At 37.3% G+C, this 22,931-nt stretch overlaps 1 protein-coding gene across 4 annotated transcripts in view; it reads left to right on the forward strand.

Moving 5' to 3' along the window:
• Positions 1–3,915: 3,915 nt before the first annotated feature.
• The window catches only part of ZMYM6 (zinc finger MYM-type containing 6), a 35,060-nt gene continuing 16,044 nt past the window's right edge, over positions 3,916–22,931 (forward strand). For 2 of the 4 annotated variants that reach the window (XM_071217558.1, XM_004472212.4), the window contains exons 1-9: positions 3,916–4,146; positions 5,239–5,406; positions 9,903–9,987; positions 10,435–10,684; positions 13,772–13,946; positions 14,047–14,238; positions 20,297–20,447; positions 20,864–20,979; positions 21,822–22,097. In XM_071217558.1, the coding sequence (XP_071073659.1) occupies positions 5,314–5,406; positions 9,903–9,987; positions 10,435–10,684; positions 13,772–13,946; positions 14,047–14,238; positions 20,297–20,447; positions 20,864–20,979; positions 21,822–22,097 (1,338 nt within the window). In that variant the 5' untranslated portion in view covers positions 3,916–4,146; positions 5,239–5,313. The remainder of the gene's footprint in view (positions 4,147–5,238; positions 5,407–9,902; positions 9,988–10,434; positions 10,685–13,771; positions 13,947–14,046; positions 14,239–20,296; positions 20,448–20,863; positions 20,980–21,821; positions 22,098–22,931) is intronic. The other 2 variants (XM_071217559.1, XM_012530545.4) reach the window with 1 other exon arrangement.

Raw genomic sequence — 22,931 nt, forward strand, 5'->3', positions numbered from 1 at the left:
GCTGACTAAAACACATGCTAAAAGGAAAAGCCAATAATATCAAACTAAAAGCTGTAACTATTTTAGTGTTTCAATTATCTATTGATATGTAGCAAACCACTCCAAAACTTAGCAGCTTTAAACAACAACTTATTATTTTTCATGATTCTGTGATTGTCTGGGCTTAGTGCAGAGTTCTTCTGCTCCAAATGTTGATTTGGGTTACTCCTGTGCTTGCATTCAGCTAGGAACTTGGTTTCACACACATGCCCAGGACCTTAACAGAGAAGGTCTGGGATTTCTTTGTCTCCTTTCATCTGGTCTCTCCAGCAAGTTAGCCAGACCTATTTATATGGTGGCTCCAAGAAAGTAAAGGCAGAAGTTGCCAGTCTTCTTAAAGCCTAGACCTATAACTGTCACAGTGTCACTTTTCCTTCAATTTATTGGCCACAGCAAGTCACAAGTCCAGATTAGATTCAAATAAAGGGGATACAGAGTCCACCTCTTGATGGGAGAAGCATCGTGCACACACAGAGATGGGAAGAACTGTTGGCAGCCGTCTTTGGAAACAATCTTCCACAGTTCATCTTCTGGTCACAACAGTTGATAGCCCTTCCACATGCAAAATACACCCACCCCCTGCACCAAAAGAATCAGACCATTACGGCATTGGATCAAAGTTCAGTATCTCACCATCTAAATCAGGCCTAGATTCAGAAGACTGTCCTTTGGTATAGTACATTGGCTACAGTTGCTCAGGTGCAACTTTTTCAGTCCAGACAACTGTGAGCTAAAGAGACAAGTTATTGGCTTACTTCCCTCCCCTCATTACACCTGGTGATAGAGAGAAAAATAACTCCAATAGACACTCCTTTTCAATAAAAGGGAAGAACAAAAACATATAAAAATCACTGGTCCATAGTAATTCTGAAACTTATCAAAGTACCTATTGTTAAGTTCCCTTACTCTGGGAACAGAGAATGTTCTTTGATTAGGGTCCTGTTTTGTGCTCAGGGAATAATTTCATAATACTTTTTTTTTTCCCCAGAGGCTTTTGCTTCCACCCTTTGGTAGAATATATACTTAATGACCTTGTGGATTCTGACTTGGGAGATTTCCAAGCAGAATATTAAAAATGCCAATTGCCTTTTTAAAAAACCCACTTATGATACGGTATTGAAAAAGAGAATTAAGGTAAAGAAGGAATTTTTCAGTTTTCAGGGAGAAATTAGAAAAACTTTGGGCTCAGGACAGTCTCTCCAGGCAGCAAAATATTATCACAGTAAAAAATCGTCTCAGACAAAGATCAAGTCTAGGGCATTGAGGTGAAATATGGCCTCAGATTCAAGATCAGATTAAGGATGTAGCTGTAAGACCTCATCTGGATTTAAGGCATGCTTCATAGACTCTCTTAGGTAGATAAAACTCTTCTAAGGAATGTAAGGGTATTATCCCACAGCAACCTGACACTCCCAAAGTAGAGAGAGGTCTGTCTCAGAAAGAACTATGGATGTAGTTTTGTGGACATGTCAAGAATCCTACCAAGAGTCATAAAACACAAAGTTTTTAAGAGAAATGTTTTGGCAAAAGTATTACCACTGTAGACTCCAGGGTCAACGACAGTTCAAAATGAAAAGAGACCTCTAGGGCACCATTTTGCCACTAAATAACATAGGAAAAAAAAAATATATATATATATATATATAAAGCTGTTGTAGAAATTAAGACAGTGTGGTATTTCCACAAGGAGAGGCCAAAGGAACAGACTACATAGTCCTGAAACAGATCCATGTATATGTAGAAAATTTTTACATATCAACTGCATTTGATAACTTGATATTCACATGGAAAAGATATTTGCCATACACAAAAGCCATCTCCAAGTGGACTATAGATCTAAATGTAAAATGCAAAGTAATAACACTACCAGAGATTAATAAGGCCTTTGGGTAGGAAAATGTTTCTTAAAGAAGACATAGAGGGAAGCGGATTTGGCCTGACGGATAGGGCGTCTGCCTACCACATGGGAAGTCCAAGGTTCAAACCCAGGGCTGATTGACCCCTGTGATGAGCTGGCCCACGTGCAGTGCTGATGCGTGCAAGGAGTGCCGTGCCACGAAGGGATGTCCTCCGCATAGGGGAGCCCCACGTGCAAGGAGTGCATCCCATAAGGAGAGCCACCTGGCACAAAAAAAGTGCAGCCTGCCCAGGAGTGGCACCGCACACATGGAGAGCTGACACAGCAAGATGACACAACAAAAAGAGACACAGATTCCGGGTCTGTGTCCCAGAATACAAGCAGACACAGAACACACAGTGAATGGACACAGAGAGCAGACAACTTGGGGGGGGGGGGGCGGGCAGGAAAGGGGAGAGAAATATATAAAAAATAAATCTTTAAAAAAAAAAGAAGACATAGAAACAATAAGTATAAACGTCTTTTTATGTTCATCAAAAGACACCAATAATAGAGTGAAATGGCAAACCACTGTGTGGGAGATAATATCTGCAATACATACATTCAACAAAGTGCTCATAGTCTAGAATATATATCCATAAGAAAATGGCAGACAATTGAATACAAAAATGGGTAAAAGCCTTGAACAGGCACTTTACAAAAGAGGATACCTAGGTATCAAAAAACATGAAAATGGTCTCAATGTCATTAGTAATCTGGGAAATGCAAATTAAAACCACAATGAGATACCACTATACCTTCCTCAAAATAATTAAAATTAAAAATATGTATAGTAGTATTCGTTGGCAAGGATGTAGAGCAACTGGAACTCTTCTTGTACGTGACTGCCGGGAGTAGAAATTGATATAACCAGTTTAGAATATTGTTCGACATGGTTACTTCAGTTTTACATACACATAACACACAAATTCACTCCTAGGTATAAACCCAACAGAAATGTGTGCACATGTGTCAAAAAAGGGAAGAAATTCACAGCTGCTTTATTCCTAGTAGTTAGAAATAAAGGAAAGGGAAACGGACTTTGGCCCAGTGGTTAGGGCGTCCGTCTACCACATGGGAGGTCCGCGGTTCAAGCCCCGGGCCTCCTTGACCCGTGTGGAGCTGGCCCAAGCGCAGTGCTGATGCGCGCAAGGAGTGCCGTGCTACACAGGGGTGTCCCCCGCGTAGGGGAGCCCCACGCGCAAGGAGTGCACCCATAAGGAGAGCCGCCCAGCGCGAAGGAGGGAGCAGCCTGCCCAGGAATGGAGCTGCCCACACTTCCCGTGTCGCTGACGACAACAGAAGCAGACAAAGAAACCAGACGCAGCAAAAAGACACAGAAAACAGACAACCGGGGGAGGGGAAGGGAATTAAATAAATAAAAATAAATCTTAAAAAAAAAAAAAAGAAATAAAGGAAATACTTCACATATTCACCAATTGTAGATATTGAATTGTAGCGTATTTATAAAATGAAATACAAATAGCAGTCAAAATGAATGACACCCTCACAAATCATGTTGAATTAAAAAAATATCCAATCCCAACTTTGGACATGTTAATAATTTCTTCCTTTATTATCTCAGATAATGGGAAATTTTGTACCTCTTTAGGGCTGTGTTAAGGATTGCTTGGATTAATGCTTGTCAAGAGTTTGACAAACACTTGGCTTAACACGTCAGCTATTACATTTATTTATTTATTCACTATTATTTATATTCTTTTGGCAGGCCACCTTTCTGGAAATGTACATTTAAAGAAGGGTGCAGAGGATGGATCATATGAAGTGTGAATATGTCAATAAAACTGTTTTTTTTTTAAAGTAGTCAGCAAATAAAACCATTACTCTAAAAAAAAAAAAATTGGTACAGAGCACTTACAGCGCCATCTAACGCCCCCAACACTTCCTCCCCAACTCAACCCCTTCCTCCACATTTTCACAATTGAGTTACCATCTCTTTAAGAAGTCAGCCATATTGAGGAAAGAGGGATGCTGGGAAGATCCGCCCAGCTGAGATCTGGAGCATGACGGGAAAGGAGGCGGAGCTTAGGCCTTCGGTCGCGCGGTTGGCTGGGTATTGCGTTGCAATAGTTCAGGCGGAAGAATTCCATTAAGAGAAACTAAGTCTCATCTCTGCGCGCTGGTCTTGGATCCCATTTCCACTCCCCTGCCCGGCGCCCTCTCGGGTAGGGGAGCTGGAAGGTGACCAGGTGAATGCGACAGCGCGGTCAGGGACAGGGGTCTCCCGGGGCGTGGTGGGAGGTGCAGCCACGTGACGAGGCGAGCGGGGGCGGCGCCGCGCGCTGGGTGGCGGACGAGTACGCGGTTTCGCCGTAGAGGGGTGCTGACACTCATTAGCGGGTTGTGTTCTCTTGCTTTAGATAAGCGTTGTCGGCGTTAGTGCTCCCTGTGTATTGTGGATATAACTGATGGAAGGGAAAATTCCGGAACAAATGCGATAATACCCAAGGGAGGAATGATCATCAGTAGATTAACTGTGGCAAGTGGTGAAAAGTTCTTTTCTGAACAGGTTTTTTAAGCCAGTTGCCCATTTCCATTCCTGGCTTGACCTTTTTGGATAAAGACAACTCTGGAAAGCTGCTTTTTTGCTTCAGGTGTAATACGTCCACTTCAGGACGTATACACTTAAGAGGCAAGGAATCTTCTGAATGGATAGCAGAGTTTCCTGTTAGTAAGGCGGTTGTGAATGACAGGGCTCAAGAGTGGCACTTTCCTGGACAGGGCAGGGGCATGCCCCCATGGAGACCCTGAAAAGTACAGGTGGCCCATTTTAAGTGAAGGCGTGTTTATTGTTCAGTTTTGATGCTATCCTGATCCCTGATCTATGGTTAGGCCAAAAATTGGATGGAGTCCTTTATGTAGGCCTCCAGGAGTGTCTGAGTTATAGGTGTAGGTAGGGAGGTTGGAGTACCCCACTTTGAGAAATAAAAGCTGAGATGGGTCTCCAAGTACTGATTTTCATGGAGTCAGAAACTGCAATTCTGGGTCCATTCCTCTCAGAGATTGGTAATTTCATTCTGTGTCTTGTAATTTCTCTAAACAACCTTCAACATATGGAAGTCCAGAGTGTTTATCTAAAGATATTAGGGAAGAGGGAGCTGCTGGAATACTTTTTCTTACATGAAGGCAACCTGTGAAGAATCAAAGAGCAGGAAGAAAGACTAGTAAATCAAGGCCCCAGAGGATTTCTCAAATCCTCAATTAAAGCCTTGTGTGCAACACAAAGTTAATATAGGTAAACATGAAAAAGAAAGAGAATAAGCCTTTATGTTGTGTTTTAGGAGTCCAGCTATCCATTACCAAGAAGAAATCTGTTAGTTTTAGATTGGGGAATTCCTTTTACATAAAATATTAGAATGAAAGAAACTTTGGATGGTGAATGTGACAAAACAATGGCACCACAGCAAGGACTTCTGGACAAAATTAAAGAAGAACCTGACAATGCTCAAGTAAGCACTTATTTTTTTTTTTTAATTCCTTCTTTTCTGTATGGTAAATTCCACTTTTTAAATTGGCCATTTATGGCTTGTAAGTTAAAACAACGCAGACTGATTTTTTTCCCATTAGATGGGTATACTAACCAGTTTTTCTACTCTTTTGAATGCAAAAAGATCTCGGTAACTCTGATATTTCTTTCTGTAAAAGGAAAGTAATAGTATTTACTATTTTTCCATTACTTGGCATTTCTTTTTCATTCTTTTATATCTAATAGTATTTATTTTATTTATTTATATTCCATAAGTATTCATGGTCAACTCTATGTCAGGCTCTGGGTATTCAGGAGCAAGCAAAACCAACTTAGTCACTTCTTTCCTAGAGCTTATGGGTTAGTAAGGGAGATAGATATTACACAAATAGTTGATCAAACAATATATGCAATTGAAGACTGTAACTCATGTTCTGGAAGAAAAGCTTAAAATGGGGAAGCTGACCTGGTTTGGGTTGGGGTAGGGAATGGGTAGTGAAGGCCTCCCTAAAGAAAGAATTTGTAAGATAAATTATGAAGAATGAGTACCCTAGGCACAGGACACAAAGGAGAGTGTTCCAGACAGAACTGCCTATAAGAAAACCCTGAGTTGGAAAGATACATGGTTCTTTTCAAGAACTGCCAAAGATGAGTAGGCCTGAAAACAGAAAATGTATGAAAATGGTGATTATGATGGTGATGATCATAACAACAGTAATACTAAGTGGCATTAACATATCAATATATAGTATATATCAGTAATATGTAATGTTATTAATGTTAACTTATTAATAGTACTTATATATGCTTATAGTGTGCCGGGCACAATTCTCATAGCCATATGATTACATTTTACAGAAGAGGAAACCAAGGCACAGAGAGGTTAAACAGTTTACCACTGTTACAGTTAGGAAATGTTAAAGACTGTATTCAGACTGGTAGTCTGAATCCAGAGCCTATGCTTTTCTGCTTCTAATGAGACTCTATAGGCAGTTTGGAACCAGATTATGCAGGGTCTTGTGGGCCTTATTATGAATTTTGTTCTTTATCCTGAGAACATTGGGAAGCCATAGTAGAGTTTTAAGTGGGAGAGTAAGGTAAACATGCCCGCGTTCAGAAAGGTCATTCTGGCAACCCTTTAGGAACCCAATTGGAAAACACAAAAGTCAATATGGAGAGACCATTTGTTTTGGCAAGAAATGTTTTGTTTTTGTTTTTTCCCTCTTGGACAGTTCTTTTGCTTTATACATTGTATTTTTGACTATTGCATAAGCAAAACAAACATTTTATTTCTCACACCTTCTAAAGGTAATGTCATTCCAGTACAGGCATGCCATATAGGTTTCATGTCACTCATTAAGTCCTTGCCTTCCTAGAGAGTTGTGCTGATAGAGGTTCTGAAATAGTGTCTGTAGTTGTGGGGTGGGAGATGGTGACATCCATACTCTTATTTTCCTTCTAGATGGTAGATTCTGCCTTCTCATTTGCCAGAAGAGTAGTCATTTGTTTACTATGTTTTGTGGAGTCTACCTTTCAAATATTTTTTTAGTCTGTCCCTTTTCATCTCTTTCACTCTTATCTTTCTTATCCTACTCATCGTCCTTCCTTTAGTCACATACTCCACCACTCTACAGTGATGCCATTGTACTCTTTATAGATGAGATCCTATTACTCCCTTTAAAAATCCTGACTCCTGTGTGGTAAAGTATAATCTTTATAACATGACATCCAAAGCTACCCATGTTTAGGCCTTTATTTCTCTCTTCAAGGTAACTGCTCATCCTTCTCACCTTTTTCTAATTTATGCCCCTGCAGACTCACTGCAGTCCACACAAAGGTCTATTTCACTGATTTTTTTTTTTTTTTTTTTTTTTTTTTTTTTTTTGAGGAACACGGGCCAGAGATTGAACCTGGGACCTTGTATATGGGAAGCCAGTGTTAAACCACTGAGCCACATCAGCTCTTCTGAGTTGTTTGTTTTTTCATTTGTTTGCTTCTTGTTTGTTTTTTTGTTTTTAGGAGGCAATGGGAACAGAACCCAGCACCTCCCATGTGGGAAGCAGGTGCTCAAACGCTTGAGCCACATCTGCTCCCAATTTGATTTTATTTCCTTTCCATATGCCATTTCTTCTGCTTTGGTATCTTAAACTAGGTAGCTTGGCAGAAATATCTTTTGCAGTACAGTTTAACTGTTACATGTGGAATTAACCATTTTCTTTTTCTCTATTATATACTGCATTCACTTTTTTTTAAAGATTTATTTTATTTCCCTCTCCTTCTCACCCTTGTCTGCTCCCTGTCTATTTGATGTATGTTCTTCTGTGTCTGCTTGCATTCTTGTCATGTGGCACCAGGAAACTGTAGCATTTTTTGTTGCGTCATCTTGCTGCATCAGTTCTCTGTGTGTGGCGCCACTCCTGGGCAGGCTACACTTTTTTTGCACAGGGCAGCTCTCCTTGCGGGGTGTACTCCTTGCATGTGGGGCACCCCTGTGCAGGGGACATGCCTGAGTGGCATTGCACTCCTTGCGCATGGCAGCACTGCATGTGGGCCAGCTCACCACATGGATCAGGAGCCCCTGGGGATTGAACCCTGGCCCCTCCATGTTAAGCAGGCGCTCTATCAGTTGAGCCACAACGGATTCCCCTGCATTCGCTTTTATTAGGGCATCTATAGGTCAGTTACTTTGTCATACTGATCATATTACTCTTGTCATTCCCCCCTTCTCCCCTCCTCCTCATTTGCACACATTCACACATTAGATTGCAGTCTCCTTGAAGCTGGAGACTGGTTTTATTTGACCTGAATCCCCAATTCCCTGTGACCGGCACAAAGAGCATGCTCAGTAATTGAAATAAAAGAGCCTCTGTTCACAGATGAGGAAACTGAGCATGAAGGAATGATTGACTTTATCAAAGTCCCATAGCAAAGCTAGGATACAAAATCGTTTTTTTCTATTCCACATCCAATATTTCTTTCATTATATCTTGCCTGTAGTATATAAACTTAACAAATATTATGCTATGAGTTAATTGAGTATTCTTTCTGAAAATAAAAATGTGACAATGGAAATTTCCCTAATGGCTTAGATTGTAAATTTAAGTGGAAAGGACTCTTGTCAGTTTTATTTGGTTTATATTAATGCTTTGAGTTGAATAGGCTATAATTTTTTCATGATTGTGGTTGTGATCTATGGTAGATGAGCCAGTTGAACAAATTGTATGCTCTGTTTTCCATATTGCATTGATAACTCTTATTTGAATATTGGAAAATAGGAGACAGGAAATTGAAAATGTTTAATATTTTCTGATACACTGTCTGCTCTAGATGTTAAAATTATAGTTCATCTCCCATTAAGTTTTTATTTCTGCTTATTTAATCCATAGTGATTCTTGAACACTTGTTAAATAGTTTACATATATTAATCCGTTTCATGTTCTCAACACTATGAGCTAAGTACTGTTATATTCCCACTTTACATGAGGAAACTGAGACATAGATAGTAAGTTGTTAAAGGTCACCTAACGCATTAAATGGTTGAGCCAGGATTTGAACCTAAGCTGTCTAATTCAAGGGCCAAAATGCTTAATCAGGATATTAAGTTGTGTTACTTGTTTTCAGAAGAGCTGCAAAGATGAAAACATATGGCCCCTGCCGTCAAGGCAGTTTGAAGTGTAATAGGGATAATAGGTTTGGGGATGAGAGCTAATATTTGTTGAGTGATGACACGTTGCTGGGAACTTAGGCTTATGTATTATCATTTAAACACTACAACTATATGAGAAAAATATTCTTTCTCTGTTTTACAAATGTGGGAACTGAGGCAAGGAGAGATTAAGTAATTTATACAGACTCACAAAGCTAGGAAGCAGCAGAACTGGAATAGGAAATTAGTTTTGGCTGGTTCCCTAGTTATATTCTTTCCATTGCTTTGTGCCACCTCCATTCAGAAACAGAATCACAGTAAATTTGGCATATAATGATACCATTTCCTGAACAGGATTTTGAGGGCAGAAATTAGTGTAGTTTGTGATTTGTTGTGTATAAGAGGCTTATGATACATTCAAGTGATAATGTCTAGGAGGCATTTGCACCTATGGATCTGTTAAGTTAGAGATTAGCATGTTAATTACCTGTAGGTATAGGGGAGTCAGATAAAATACAGATAATTTCATTTATTGCTTCCTTGTAAATACAGTTTTAAAAAGGATAGTACTTAGGATCAGAAAATCAGAAAAGTTATGTATTATTCCCATATATCCAAGATTATATTTGAAAAATAGATGTAACTATTATAAAAGATTCCCCAGTTCTTAAGAATTCTCTTTGTAAAGATTAAACCTGGTCTAATATCTTGTAAATTTTGACTTTTGAAATGTTTTGTGATTAGAAGATGAAAGAAATATGATAGAATTATTTTTTGCTTGAATTTCTAGTTTGCTTACATACACTATATTCATCTTTTTTTTTTTTTTTAAGGAGTATGAATGTGCTCAACAGCCAAAATCTCAAGAAAGTGAACTGAAAATTAGTGCTGTGTTTTCAGTCAATGACAATCCTCTTGGTAAGAAATAAAACTGTATAAGTTAATTACAATTAACATTTGTTTATTCTGAGTAGAAGAATTGAGGGACACACTTCCTTTCTGTATGTCTTTCTTATCCTTTAGAGTAGTGTTTTTCAAAGTGCAGGTAGCTGGTCTTGACTAACATTGAAAGAAAATGGACTAGAATAAGATTATATTAGAGTGTGATGCATGTAATGAGAAAAATGTTTTGTTTCATGAAACTTCTGTCATAGGTCTTAGAATATATATGTATTTCCACACATGTATATGTCCTGGGTTGTAATACAGATTTGGTTCTTACTATAGGTTGTGGTAAAAATATTGCCTCATTAATTTTGGATTTCAAGACCGAGGGAATTTGTCCTAAGAAAGAGAGACTGAATATGTATTTATGTTGATACTAAAACTGTTTTTTTTCTTCTTCTTCTTCTTTTGTTTTTGTAGCCCAACAGTTGACCCCAGGCTTTCAGTTTTCTCTCGCATCATGTGGCCCAAATACATTACTTCCTTCAGTTCCAGCCATAGCTATTCAAGTTTTTTGTTCTGGTTGTAAAAAAATGCTTTATAAGGGACAAACTGCTTATCATAAGACAGGATCTACTCAGCTCTTTTGCTCTACAAGGTGCATCACTGGATATTCTTCACCTGTCTGCCTACCACCTCCTCCCAAGAAAACCTGCACAAACTGCTCCAAGTATAAAAATCTTAATTGCATCCCCTTTAAAATTTTACTTTCCTAGTGGGTATATAGTTCAATTCCAACATGCTATTGCTGCTTTAAATCTCTTTAACATATTTTTATTTTTATTGGAATAGCTTTTTAGGTAATGGAGAAATTTGCAAATTTTCAAGTTTGGTAATATAAAATATGTGACTTTGTATTAGAAGTATTGCCTAAACTTGTTTTTCTATTTCTTGGTTTAAATTTACTATGCAATAATGAACTGTTTGTGAGAATTGTAGGATCCCTCATATATCCTACAATTGTAGACAACAGCTGCTTAAAATTATTTAACAGGTACCTTGCAAGTTATTGAAGTACAGAAAAAAATAATATCACTCATCTAATAGTATATGAAAGTTACTTAATTTTTTAGAAGGTAAAGCTATAGACAGTCATAGAAATAATGCATTTATTTCTTACATTCTTGTGCACTATTGTTGGAGCCATTGTTGCTCTGCATGAGTAAGGAAAGGAATCTTAATTGTAGGGAGAGGAAGAAACAGCACTAAAGTCATCGAAACCTCATTCTCTACTGTGGTATGTTTGAAGATTTGGTTATGTTTTGCCTGTTTCTGTGGTAGTGTAATTCCAGGAATATGTTGTCAGTAGTCACTAACCTAGAGCATGAAAGAGCATGGTTTTTGAATTGTGGCTCTGTTACCTATTAGTTGTGTGACCTTGGGCTAGATAATTAACTTTTCTAAGACTCAGTTTCTTTATAAGTATCTACTTCCTTGGATTTTTTCTTCTTTTTTTTTTTTTTCTTTTTTCATATATTATTCTTTTCTTTGTTTCTTTTTAATTTTTTGTTTTTCTTTGTTTTTCCTTGGATTTAAATGGGACAGTGTTAGCACAGGCCTAGCACATACTAAGTGCTTAATAAGTGGGGATCCTATTATTAGTAGTAATAAATTCATACTATATGTACCCATATAATTTGTAAGCCCCTATTTTGCCTTTGGAGATACATGGCAGTTTTTTATTTGGTCGGGTGCATTGGTGTAATGTATCTAAAAGTAGATCCTGCTAAAATGGAAATATCTAACTAAAAAGGAGAGAAGACTGTTTTAGATTTTACTTGAATATTTAAATTTAGTTTATTCTAAAATGCCCTTCCGATTCCTTATTTTAACACTTTCATGTCATTCTCATAAAATTAATCTGAAAGGGCAAATTTAGTTTTCTCTTTTCTGGAAATTGTTTATTATAACAGCATTAAAATAATATGGATTAAATTTTAAAGAACAGCATGAATTATACATTTAAGTGCATATTGCTCTCTTAAAGGTAGTCACTCTTGTCACTGACTTTTTACCACAGGGCAATTTTTATTCAAAACTTTTTTTGGTTTTTGATTTGACATTGCTTTCAGAGCTTGTGAAACATGCCTTTAAAGTAGGTTAGGTGACAAATCTTTTCAGCAGATTCGGGCTTGATTTTTACAAATTTGCAAAATTATTAGGTGAATATAGTAGGTTATTAGATTGAGTCATACTGTTAAATATGAGGCTTGGCTATAAAATTAAAAAGTAGTTTTTCTGGTTTTTGTAAATTAAAAGAGAAATGAGAAAAAATGTTTTGAGCCATGTTGTGGTTGCTGCAAGAGGTCCGATTATTCCAAAATAAATGCTAAGCTATAATACTCATTTTAACACCATGGATAAGGTTTTGGAATGTGTTTATATTTATGTGCGTAGATTTTCATTTGAAAATCATTCTCATTGGTTTACTTATATATATATTATGCCACTGGCAGATTTAGTTTATCAAATAAAATTATTTACTCTATTTGTGGTAGAAAAATCTCTTTTCAAAATTACTATTTCATTTGTGTGTAATATATTTACTTGGTTTCTGAGATTCACTGTCATATTTTTAAGTTTAGGTGAATTTTAGAAAATTAACATACTTTCGTTGTCGTCATCATTATTCTTTCATAGTTAGCCATGGAAAACTAGTCCTACATAATAAAGGTATAAGAATGGGAGGCAGAATAAAGATAAAGAATGGGAATATCTGAAAAACAGATTTGCTACATGGTTTCTAGAATCAGACTGCCTAGATTTTTATTCTGGCTTTACTGTTTACTAGCTATATGATCTTGATAAGATATTTAACCCTTCTCATCCAATCTCCTTAGTTGTAAAAGGGAATTACAGTAATACTGCATAGAGTTTTTGTGTTAATTAAATTGGATAATTTAAGTAAAGCCCTTAGAACAATGCTGATACATAGTAAGTACTCAATACATATTATTATTTTATATAATATTATCACTATTGGCCTGTACTAGTGCTTTAAATTAATGACTGTTTTGTTCAGTTTTTTATATTTGTCAGAATGACAGTACTTAGCCTCTCATTTTATCTGGGTGTTGCCATCAGTACTTATTGCAATAATTAGCTCTTACATAATGACTCTAGAAATCTCACAGAACACAAAATTATTTTTGTTCTTCCTGTCTCATTCTTGTATCCATCTGTCCTTTGATACTAAGCCTTAACAGCCCTTTTGTCATCTGTTTCTTTGATCACTTCAGTCATAGCTAAGTTTTATATCTCATGCTAATCTTTATATAAATTTTTGTTGTAATTGTTTCCCAAACCTTGTCTCTTTCATGTTTCTATTCTTGGCAACTGCTGGCTAGTAGAGGACAAGTGTATTGTGGTCTGGAGTTGTGGAATGGCCATTGAATCTCGTCCCATTGGCTCTAGCAGATGAAACTTGGTTGAAACTGGAAGCCTCACTGTTTTTATCATGATTATTAGGCTGGCTGTATTTTAAATATAATTCTCTCTTAAAACATCTGTGAATTAGTTATTATAAATCCCATTTTATACATGAGGAAATTGAGATATTAATTGCCTCATTCATTATAATTCAGCTGATAAGTGACAGAACTAATCATCAGATCCAACTTTTCAGATGCCTTATCCAGGGCCTTTTTTCACTATACAATAGCTTCCCCTAGTAAATGTAGTTATTTTAGCTCACAAAGAGGAAAAAATTACAGTTGTAATGAACAAGTTTCATTTTGCCTTTGTAATTTATTTTTAGAGACATTTTAAATCCAAAGGATGTGATCACAATCCGATTTGAAAATTCCTCTCTTAGCAAAGATTTCTGCAGCCAGTCATGCCTATCTTCTTATGAACTAAAGAAAAAGCCTGTTGTTACCATATATACCAATAACACTTCCACTAAGTGCAGTATGTGTCAGAAGAATGCTGAAGTAAGTAACTTTTTACCTTTATTGGGATTCTGCTCAAAGGTCATGGATTTTTAACTGTATTTGCTTATTTTCTTTATGTATGTATATTTTTATTTCCTAGATTCGATTTGAAGTTAAATATCAAAATGTGGTACATGGTCTTTGTAGTGATGCCTGCTTTTCAAAATTTCACTCCACGAACAACCTTACCATGAACTGTTGTGAGAACTGTGGGAGCTATTGCTATAGTAGCTCTGGTCCTTGCCGGTCCCAGAAGGTTTTTAGTTCAACAAGTGTCACAGCATACAAGCAGGTATGAATATGCGTCTGTTGCATATAGTTAGGCCTATGCCTTCTGAGTTGGCTGTACAGGGATGAAATGCAAACTCAAAGATTCAGCTCTTCCCATCGGATGATGTAGGTGTGTAATTTTTCCTCCATAAAACATGATAGATTCTGATACTGTAAGGGATGATTGTGATAGTGAGATGAAATAGGTGATGGTTCCCTTCATGGTCAAGAATTCATAAATGTAATTTTATGACTTGCTGTTAATGTGAAATATGTGGAATATTGATAGTGAAGACAACTCCACATCATTGTGAATGAATTATGACCAAGATTTAAAGTATTATAAAGTTAATGAATCTAAAGGAAACATCTTTTCCTTTCTTTTTTTTTCCTGGAGTTAATTGGGATTGAACCCAGGGCCTCATACATATGAGGCAGGTGCTCAACAACTGGTCTGCATCCACACCCTCTTTTTCCTTTTTAAAAATGTATTTTTTATGTATTTTGGAGTGAACAATAACTATTTGGCAACATTGCCCTGTTAGAATACTTTAGCTAATTTTTATTTATAACTATTTGGCAACATTGCCCTGTTAGAATACTTTTAGCTAATTTTTATTTATCTTAATGAATAATGGAATAATCTGGTTACTAAATATATCACTTTTGTGTCAATTTATTTATTTGTTTGTTTATTTATTTCTCTCCCCTCCCCCCCCAGTTGTCTGCTTTTTGTGTCCATTTGCTGTGTGTTCTTCTGTGACCACTTCTATCCTTACCAGCGGCACCGGGAATCTGTGTTTCTTTTTGTTGCATCATCTTGTTGTGTCAGCTCTCTGTGTGTGTGGCACCATTCTTGGGCAGGCTGCTCTTTCTTTTGCGCTGGGTGGCTCTCCTTACAGGGTGCACTCCTTGCACGTGGGGCTCCCCTATGCAGGGGACACCCCTTTGTGGCATGGCACTCCTTGTGCGCATCAGCACTGCGCATGGGCCAGCTCTACATGGGTCAAGGAGGCCCGGGGTTTGAACCGCGGACCTCCCATGTGGTAGGTGGATGCTCTATCCACTGGGCCAAGTCCGCTTCCCATTGTGTCAATTTATTGCTGAATAATTTGGGGTTTTACAAAATACTGTTTTTAAAAGGGCGTAAATGGTAATTAGAATTTTTTTTTAGTTAACAAGTTTGATTTACTTTGTTTCTTCAAGCCATTGAATTAATAATTAATACACATTCATCATTGAAAAGTATCCATTTTCTAGAAATTGCTGCTTTGGCCTTCTGGTTACTGTTTTCACAGAAAAAGAATCCATGTTATTTTTGTATGTGATCCCCAAATAAGGTTTTTTTGTTTCTTTGTTTTTAATAGAGAAGTGGTGGGATACAGAACAATCATGCATTAAAATACAGAGTTCTCATATACAGCTTTATTATTAACATCTTGATTGGTGTGGAACAGTTGTTAAAATTGATGAGCGTACATTTTATAATTGTACTATTACCTGTAGCTCGTGGCTTAACCTAGGGTTCACTGTGTTGTGTAGTTCCATGTATTTTTTTGTTGTTGTTTATTCTACCTCCTAACGTTTTCCCTTTTAAAACTACATTCCAGTGTATTATTCATTGCTATTAATTACTTTGTCTTTCTTTTTTCTATGTTTTTTTTTGGTTGCTGTTAATTATTATCACAATGTTGTGCTCCCATCACCATCATCTATTAACAAAACTGTTCTGTTGTGATGAATAGATGTGTTTTAAACTTATTTCCTATCCTACACTGTGCCTTGGTAACTTATATTCTAGATTCTGACTATGAGTTTGTTTATCCTAATTATTTCATATCAGTGAGATCATTCACTATGTGTTGTTTTGGTTCTGGCTTATTCCACTCAAGATGATGTTCTTTTTTTTTTTTTTCCCCTTTTATTTTTTTTTTTATTTATTTTTTAATATTTATTTATTATTTTTTTTAAATTACATTAAAAAAAATATATGAGGTCCCATTCAACCCCACCGCCCCCGCCCCCCACTCCCCCACAGCAACACTCTCTCCCATCATCGTGATACATCCATTGCACCTGGTAAGTTCATCTCTGAGCATCACTGCACCCCATAGTCAGTGGTCCACATCATAGCCCAGACTCTCTCACGTTCCATCCAGTGGGCCCTGGGGGGATCTACAGTGTCCCGTAATTGTCCGTGAAGCACTATCCAGGACAACTCCACGTCCCGAAAACGCCTCCACATCTCATCTCTTCCTCCCGTTCCCCACACCCAGCAGCCCCCATGGCTACCGTTCCCACACCCATTCCACAATTTCTCTGTGGACATTGGATTGGTTGTGTAAGATGATGTTCTTAAGATTCATCCATGTTGTTGCGTATATCAAAGCTTTGTTCCTTTTTACAGCTGAATAATAGTCCATTGTTTTATATACCACATTTTGTTTATCCATTCGTCTGTTGATGTTCACTTGGGTTGATTACGTCTTTTGGCAGTAGTGAATAATGCCCCTCTGAATGTGGTTTTGGATATCTGTTTGAGTCCCTGCTTTCAGATCGTTTGGGTATATACCTAGAAGTCAGATTGCCAGATCATATGGTAATTCTATGCTTAACTTTTTGAGGAACCACTAAAACTGTCTTCCACAGTGGCGACACCATTTTCATTTTATATTTCCATCAGCAGTGAATATTACTATTTCACCACATCCTATCCAACACTTGAAATTTTGTTTTTTTAAAAATTTTTAAAAAATAGCATTCTAGTGGGTGTGAAATGATATTTCATTGTGGTTTTGATTTGCATTACCCTAATGGCTAATGATGTTCGACATCTTTTCATGTGCTTTTTGGCTATTTATGTACCTTCTCTGGAGAGATGTCTATTCAAGTCTTTTGCCTGTTTTTTAATTGCGTTGTTTGTCTTTTTGTTGTTAGGTTGAAAGATTTCTTTATATATTCTGGATATTAATCCTTTATGGGATATGTGCTTTCCAAATATTTTCTCATATTGTAAAGGTTGTAATTTTGCTTCCATGATAAAGTCCTTTGGGGCACAAAAGTTTTTAATTTTGATGAGGTCCCATTTATATATTTTTCTTTTGTTGCTTGTGCTTTGGGTGTAAAATCTAAGAACCCATTCCCTAAAACAAGGTCCTGATGATGCTTCCCTATATTTTCTTCTAGAACTTTGATAATTCTGCCTCTTATATTTAGGTCTTTGACCCATTTTGAGTTGATATCTCTATAAGATGTGAGGTTGGGGCTCTCCTTCATTCTTTTGCAAATGGAAATCATTTTCCCAGCACCATCTGTTGAAGAGATTATTCTTTCCCCATTGAGTGTTTTCTTCCCTCTTGTCAAAAATCAGTTGGCTATAAATGTGAAGGTTGGTTGCTGACCTCTCAATTTGATTGCATTGGTCTGTATGTATGTCCTTGTTACAATATCCTGATGTTTTGATTATTGTGGCTTTGTAATAAGATTTATTTATTTATTTAATTTTTTAAAAAAAGACTTAGATTACTTAAATTAAAAAATGTAGGATTCCCGGGAAGTGGATTTGGCCCAATGGATAGGGCATCCGTCTACCACATGGGAGGTCTGCAGTTCAAACCCTGGGCCTCGTTGAACCGTGTGGCGCTGGCTCATGCACAGTGCTGATGCGCACAAGGAGTGCCTTGCCATGCATGGGTGTCCCCCACATAGGGGAGCCCCACACGCAAGGACTGCACCCCGTAAGGAGAGCTGCCCAGTGTGAAAGAAAGTTCAGCCTGCCCAAGAATGGTGCAACACACATGGAGAGCTGACACAGCAAGATGATGCAGCAAAAAGAAACAGATTCCCATGCCGCTGACAAAAACAGAAGCAGACAAAGAACACGCAGCAAATGGACACAGAGAACAGACAACTGGGGGGAGGAAGGGGAGAGAAATAAATTTTAAAAATCAATCTTAAAAAAAAAAAAATGTGGGATTCCCATATGCCCCACTCCCTACCCATCCCATACTTTCCCACATTAGCAACATCCTTCATTAGTGTACATTTGTTACAATTGTTGAACACATATTGGAGTATTGCCACTAAGTATAGGTTATAGTTTACATTATAGTTTATACTCCTGCACAATTTTGTAAATTATGACAAAATATATAATGACCTGTATCTGTTATTGCAACATCATTCGGGACAATTGCAGTGTACTGAAAATGCTCCCATATTACATCTGTTTTTCCCCTCTCCCTCCCCTCAGAACCTCCAGTGGCCTCTGCCTCCACATCAATGATAAAAAAAAGTTCTTCCATTGCTAGAATAACAGTAAATCTATAGTATAATAACAGTAAGTCTACTCTAGTCCATTGTTCATTCCGCAGCCCTGTGTAATAATTTTTAAGATCAGGAAATTTGAAATCTCCAACTTCATTCTTTTTTGATATGGCTTTGTCTATTTGGGGGTCCCTTATCCTTCCATATAAAATTAAAAAAAATTTTTTTTTAGAAAAGATTAAAAAACAGCAGAAAAAAAGAGATACATAGATCACACAAAATCTTCCATATACATTTGATGATTGGCATTTCCATTTCTTCAGAGAAGGTTGTTGGAATTTTTATTTGGATTGTGTTGAATCTATAAATTGCTTTGGGTAGAATTGACATCTTAATGTGTATTCTTCTCATCTGTGAACATGGACTGTCCTTCCATTTATTTATGTCTTTGATTTCTTTTAGCAATGTTTTGTAGTTGTTTATGTATACATCTTTTACATCTTTGGTTTAGTCCTAGATATTTGATTCTTATAACTGCTCTCATTTATGGAATTTTTTTTTCTTGATTTCTTTTTCAGATTGCTCATTGCTAGTTTAGTATAAAGACTACTGATTTTTGGCTGAATTGATTTATTAGCTCTAGGAGCTTTATTGTGGATCCCAAAGCAGTTTTATTCCTAATATTTTTACTTGTATTGTACATTATCAACTTCGTAAGTGATATTCCCCTCTTATCCTGAAAATTACATAGCAAACTTCACAATTTATGTTTTCCTACCATTTATTTCTGAATAATTTCTTATTCAGAAACCTTACACTGTGGTGTCACTGTCAGTGTGGTGTAGTGATTAAGAGCCTGAATTTTGGAATCAGATGAAATGTTTCACTTCTACTACTTCCTTTTACTTATTAAGTTAATTTAAAGTTAAATTGACTTAAATTTTCTTAAGTAAAAGTTAAGTATCACACTAGGTTGTTGAAAGGATTCTGTGGTACAGTTTATCTAAAATCTTTGGCATGGTGCCTGGCCCATGGCAAGCCCTTGATGAGAAATAATGTTAGTAACTTATCTAAATTATAGCCATTATTTATTATTATTATTTCTTAAGGCATGAATGAACTTACAGGGAAATTTTATTATGAAATTCAGCTTGAAAAAGGGACAGTTCTATCGAATTTCTTAATATAAATTAGACATCATTTCTAGCTCTTTCTCCTAAAGCAGGGGTTCTTACCCTTTTTTGTTCCACAGACCTCTTTACCAGTCAGTTGAAAACCATCGACCCCTTATACTGTGTATTATTTAATAAACATCACACCTGTACCATCATGTCCCCACAAGGATTTTTTTTTTTTAATTTCAGTTCAAGCTCATGGACCCCTTGTTAAGAACCCTTGTCCTGAAGAGTCTCACAGGTTAAGAAACCCTTAAAGGTGGTAGGCTGTGTCCTAGATTAATGTCCAAGTCTGTACTGAGGAGGGCTCTTTGGTTGATAGGTTACCTGGTCTTCTCTCCTTACTTGGGATGACAAAAGTGTGTTATGACTACCTAATTCATTATTTATCATGTTTTTTGTTATTGTTATTTGAGTAGTTACTAATTTTCTTCAGTTTACATTTTATTATTGTCTGAAAAAACTTATTTTTCCCACGTGCCTGATTTTCAGAAAAATGTAATTCTTAGTGTAACTTCATTGTCATACTCAAATATATCAGAAAAAAGCAGTGGTTATGGGTAACTTTCTTTTGTAAAACATTATGTACGTGAGTTTGCTTGTACTAGACATCTAAATGTTATTTTATTTTCTTAATAGAATTCAGCTCAAACTCCTCCATATGCCCTGGGGAAATCATTGAGGCCCTCAGCTGAAATGATTGAGACTACAAATGACTCAGGAAAAACAGAGCTGTTCTGCTCTATTAATTGCTTATCTGCTTACAGAGTTAAGACAGTTACTTCTTCAGGTAATATTTAAGTTTGATAAATTTATAGACTTAGTAACTTTTGGAGAAGAATATAACTGCTTGTCTATTATTTTGTTACCAACAAAATTTATCTGTGTGGTTAAATAAAGACCCATGATTGATTTAATGTTAAAGAACTTTTTTCCCACTGACTTTCTTGATAGGGGTATTGGTTTAATAGTTTCATATGTGAGAAGAAAGGAAAAAAGGATTTGTAAGTTCCAAGTTAGTTTTTGTATAAGTGGGACTTAGAATAGTTGTAGTTATTTAGATAACAGATTATAGTAAAGTTCCTTGATTTTGTAGGTGTATGCGTGTGTGTTACAGGTATTTGATGTTTTTCATATTTTATTTCATTTTGGGTCCTTTGTTCATTAGTTTAACTTATTCATTGGTTTTTATTTTTTGTCACCAAGGTGTCCAAGTTTCATGTCATAGCTGTAAAACTTCAGCAATCCCTCAGTATCATCTGGCTATGTCAAATGGAACTATATACAGCTTCTGCAGCTCCAGTTGTGTTGTAGCTTTCCAGGTATGATCTAAGATAGCATTTCACCCCTGCAGTTCTTTAGGCATTGATCTATGGCAAAATTTTAACTTCCATAAAAGTTCGTACTTTTAAAACATTCAATTTTTAAAGTTAAAAAGGAAAAATTCTGTTTAACCAGGACCTGAGAGATCTTATCTGCAAAATGTCTAAGCCCTGGTATTAGGCCTTAGAGATTTCCTTTTTCATGGTCCTTGCCTACACTGCCCTTCCCTTCCACTTACTCTCTTGGCTCTCTCCCTTTCAGAAGAATGGAAGCTAGGGTATAGTTTGGATAGGTGGTATGATGAAGAACAGTAGCCTCATAAGGTTTATGTGCCCTTCCTTCTTATCCTGGGATAGATACCAAATGCCTCCTGGCATGGAATTGTTAGCATCTACTTACTTGTCCCATTGTCTCCTCACACTCTACAGTACACATAGAAAGAATAGAGTTTAGCTATCCTCTACAGCAAGGTTATGCCTGATTCAGTAAGAGACTTTTGGTGGTCATTGTGCTTATTAATAGCCACCAGGGGCTGGTTATTGGTACAAGTGCAGGTGTAGGGGTATCTTGGAGAAAGAACAGACCTGCTCTAATTTACTAGAGGCATTTTCTAGAGTTCATTGTCTGAAAAGCCTGAATTCCAGTCCTAGACCTTTTAATGTTGAATTTCTCAGACCCGCTATTCTGGAAATAAGCCATTTAAACTCTTTCTATGAACTACTTTATAAAAATATTTTTAAAATGTTTCTGGGGGAACTGTGATTTATTAAAATGAGAAAATGGAAATTACTGTTGTTATTTCTCAACTGATAAAATCTTTGTTTTATTTGTATTCATTCAGAATGTATTTAACAAGCCCAAAGGAACAAACTCTTCAGTGGTGCCCTTGTCTCAGGGCAAAGTGGTTGTAAGTCCTCCCTCTGGGTCTGCAGTGTCAACAGGAGGATATGGCACCTCTGCCACTTCCCCCAGCTCCATTAGTAGTTCTACTACCTCCAGTCTACAGCCTCTTGCTAAACAATCCCAGCAAGTTGCTTTAATTCATAGAGTTGCTAAACTCATGTGTCAGCACTGTAACCATCTGTTTATCACAAAACCAGAACTTCTCTTCTATAAGGTAAAGAGAGATTATGAAAGGGATTGAATATAAACTTATCTAATAGAAGTAGTTTTTATTTTTTATTTTTAAATGGAACTTTATTTTGTTTTGTAAGTCATTTTTATTTTTTTCCCCTCCCCCTCCCCTGCCTGCTGTTTGCTGTGTCCATTTGCTGTGTGGTCTTCTGTACCTCTTTCTCTTTTTGTCTTCTCTTTTTGTCTTTCTCCTCTAGGATTCACCTGTATTCAATCCTGGGGACCTCTGAGGTAGAGAGAGGTTCCCTGTCAATTGCACCACCTCATTTCCTGATGTCTGCTGCGCTTCACCTTGACTCTCCCCTCCATCTCTCTCTTTGTTGCATCATCATCTTGCTGCATGACTCACTTGCATCATGTCAGTGTCACTACACGCAGACACTGGCTCACCGCATGGGCACTCGGCTTGCTGCGTGGCTGCTCGTGGCCACTTGGCTCGCCACACAGGCACTGGCTCGCCACTTGGGCACTGGCTCACGATGCAGGCAGTTGGCTTACCACACAGGCACTTGGCTCGCCACTGGGCACTCATGTGGGCACTTGGCTTACTGTGCAGGCACTGGCTCACCATGTGGACATTCACGTGGGCACTTGGCTTGCCATGTGGCCACTTGGTTTACCGCACAGGTACTCAAGTGGGCACTTGGCTCATCACATGGGCACTCAGCTCACCGCATGAGCACCCACATGGGCACTCATTCACCGCGTGGGCACTTGGCTTCCATGTGGGCACTTGGCTCACCATGTGAACACTGGCTTGCCATGCAGACGCGTTTTCTCTTCTTTTCACCAGGAGGCTCAGGGATCCAACCCAGGT

This window comes from Dasypus novemcinctus, chromosome 9, assembly GCF_030445035.2.
Source record: "Dasypus novemcinctus isolate mDasNov1 chromosome 9, mDasNov1.1.hap2, whole genome shotgun sequence".
Classification (NCBI taxonomy): Eukaryota; Metazoa; Chordata; class Mammalia; order Cingulata; family Dasypodidae; genus Dasypus; species Dasypus novemcinctus.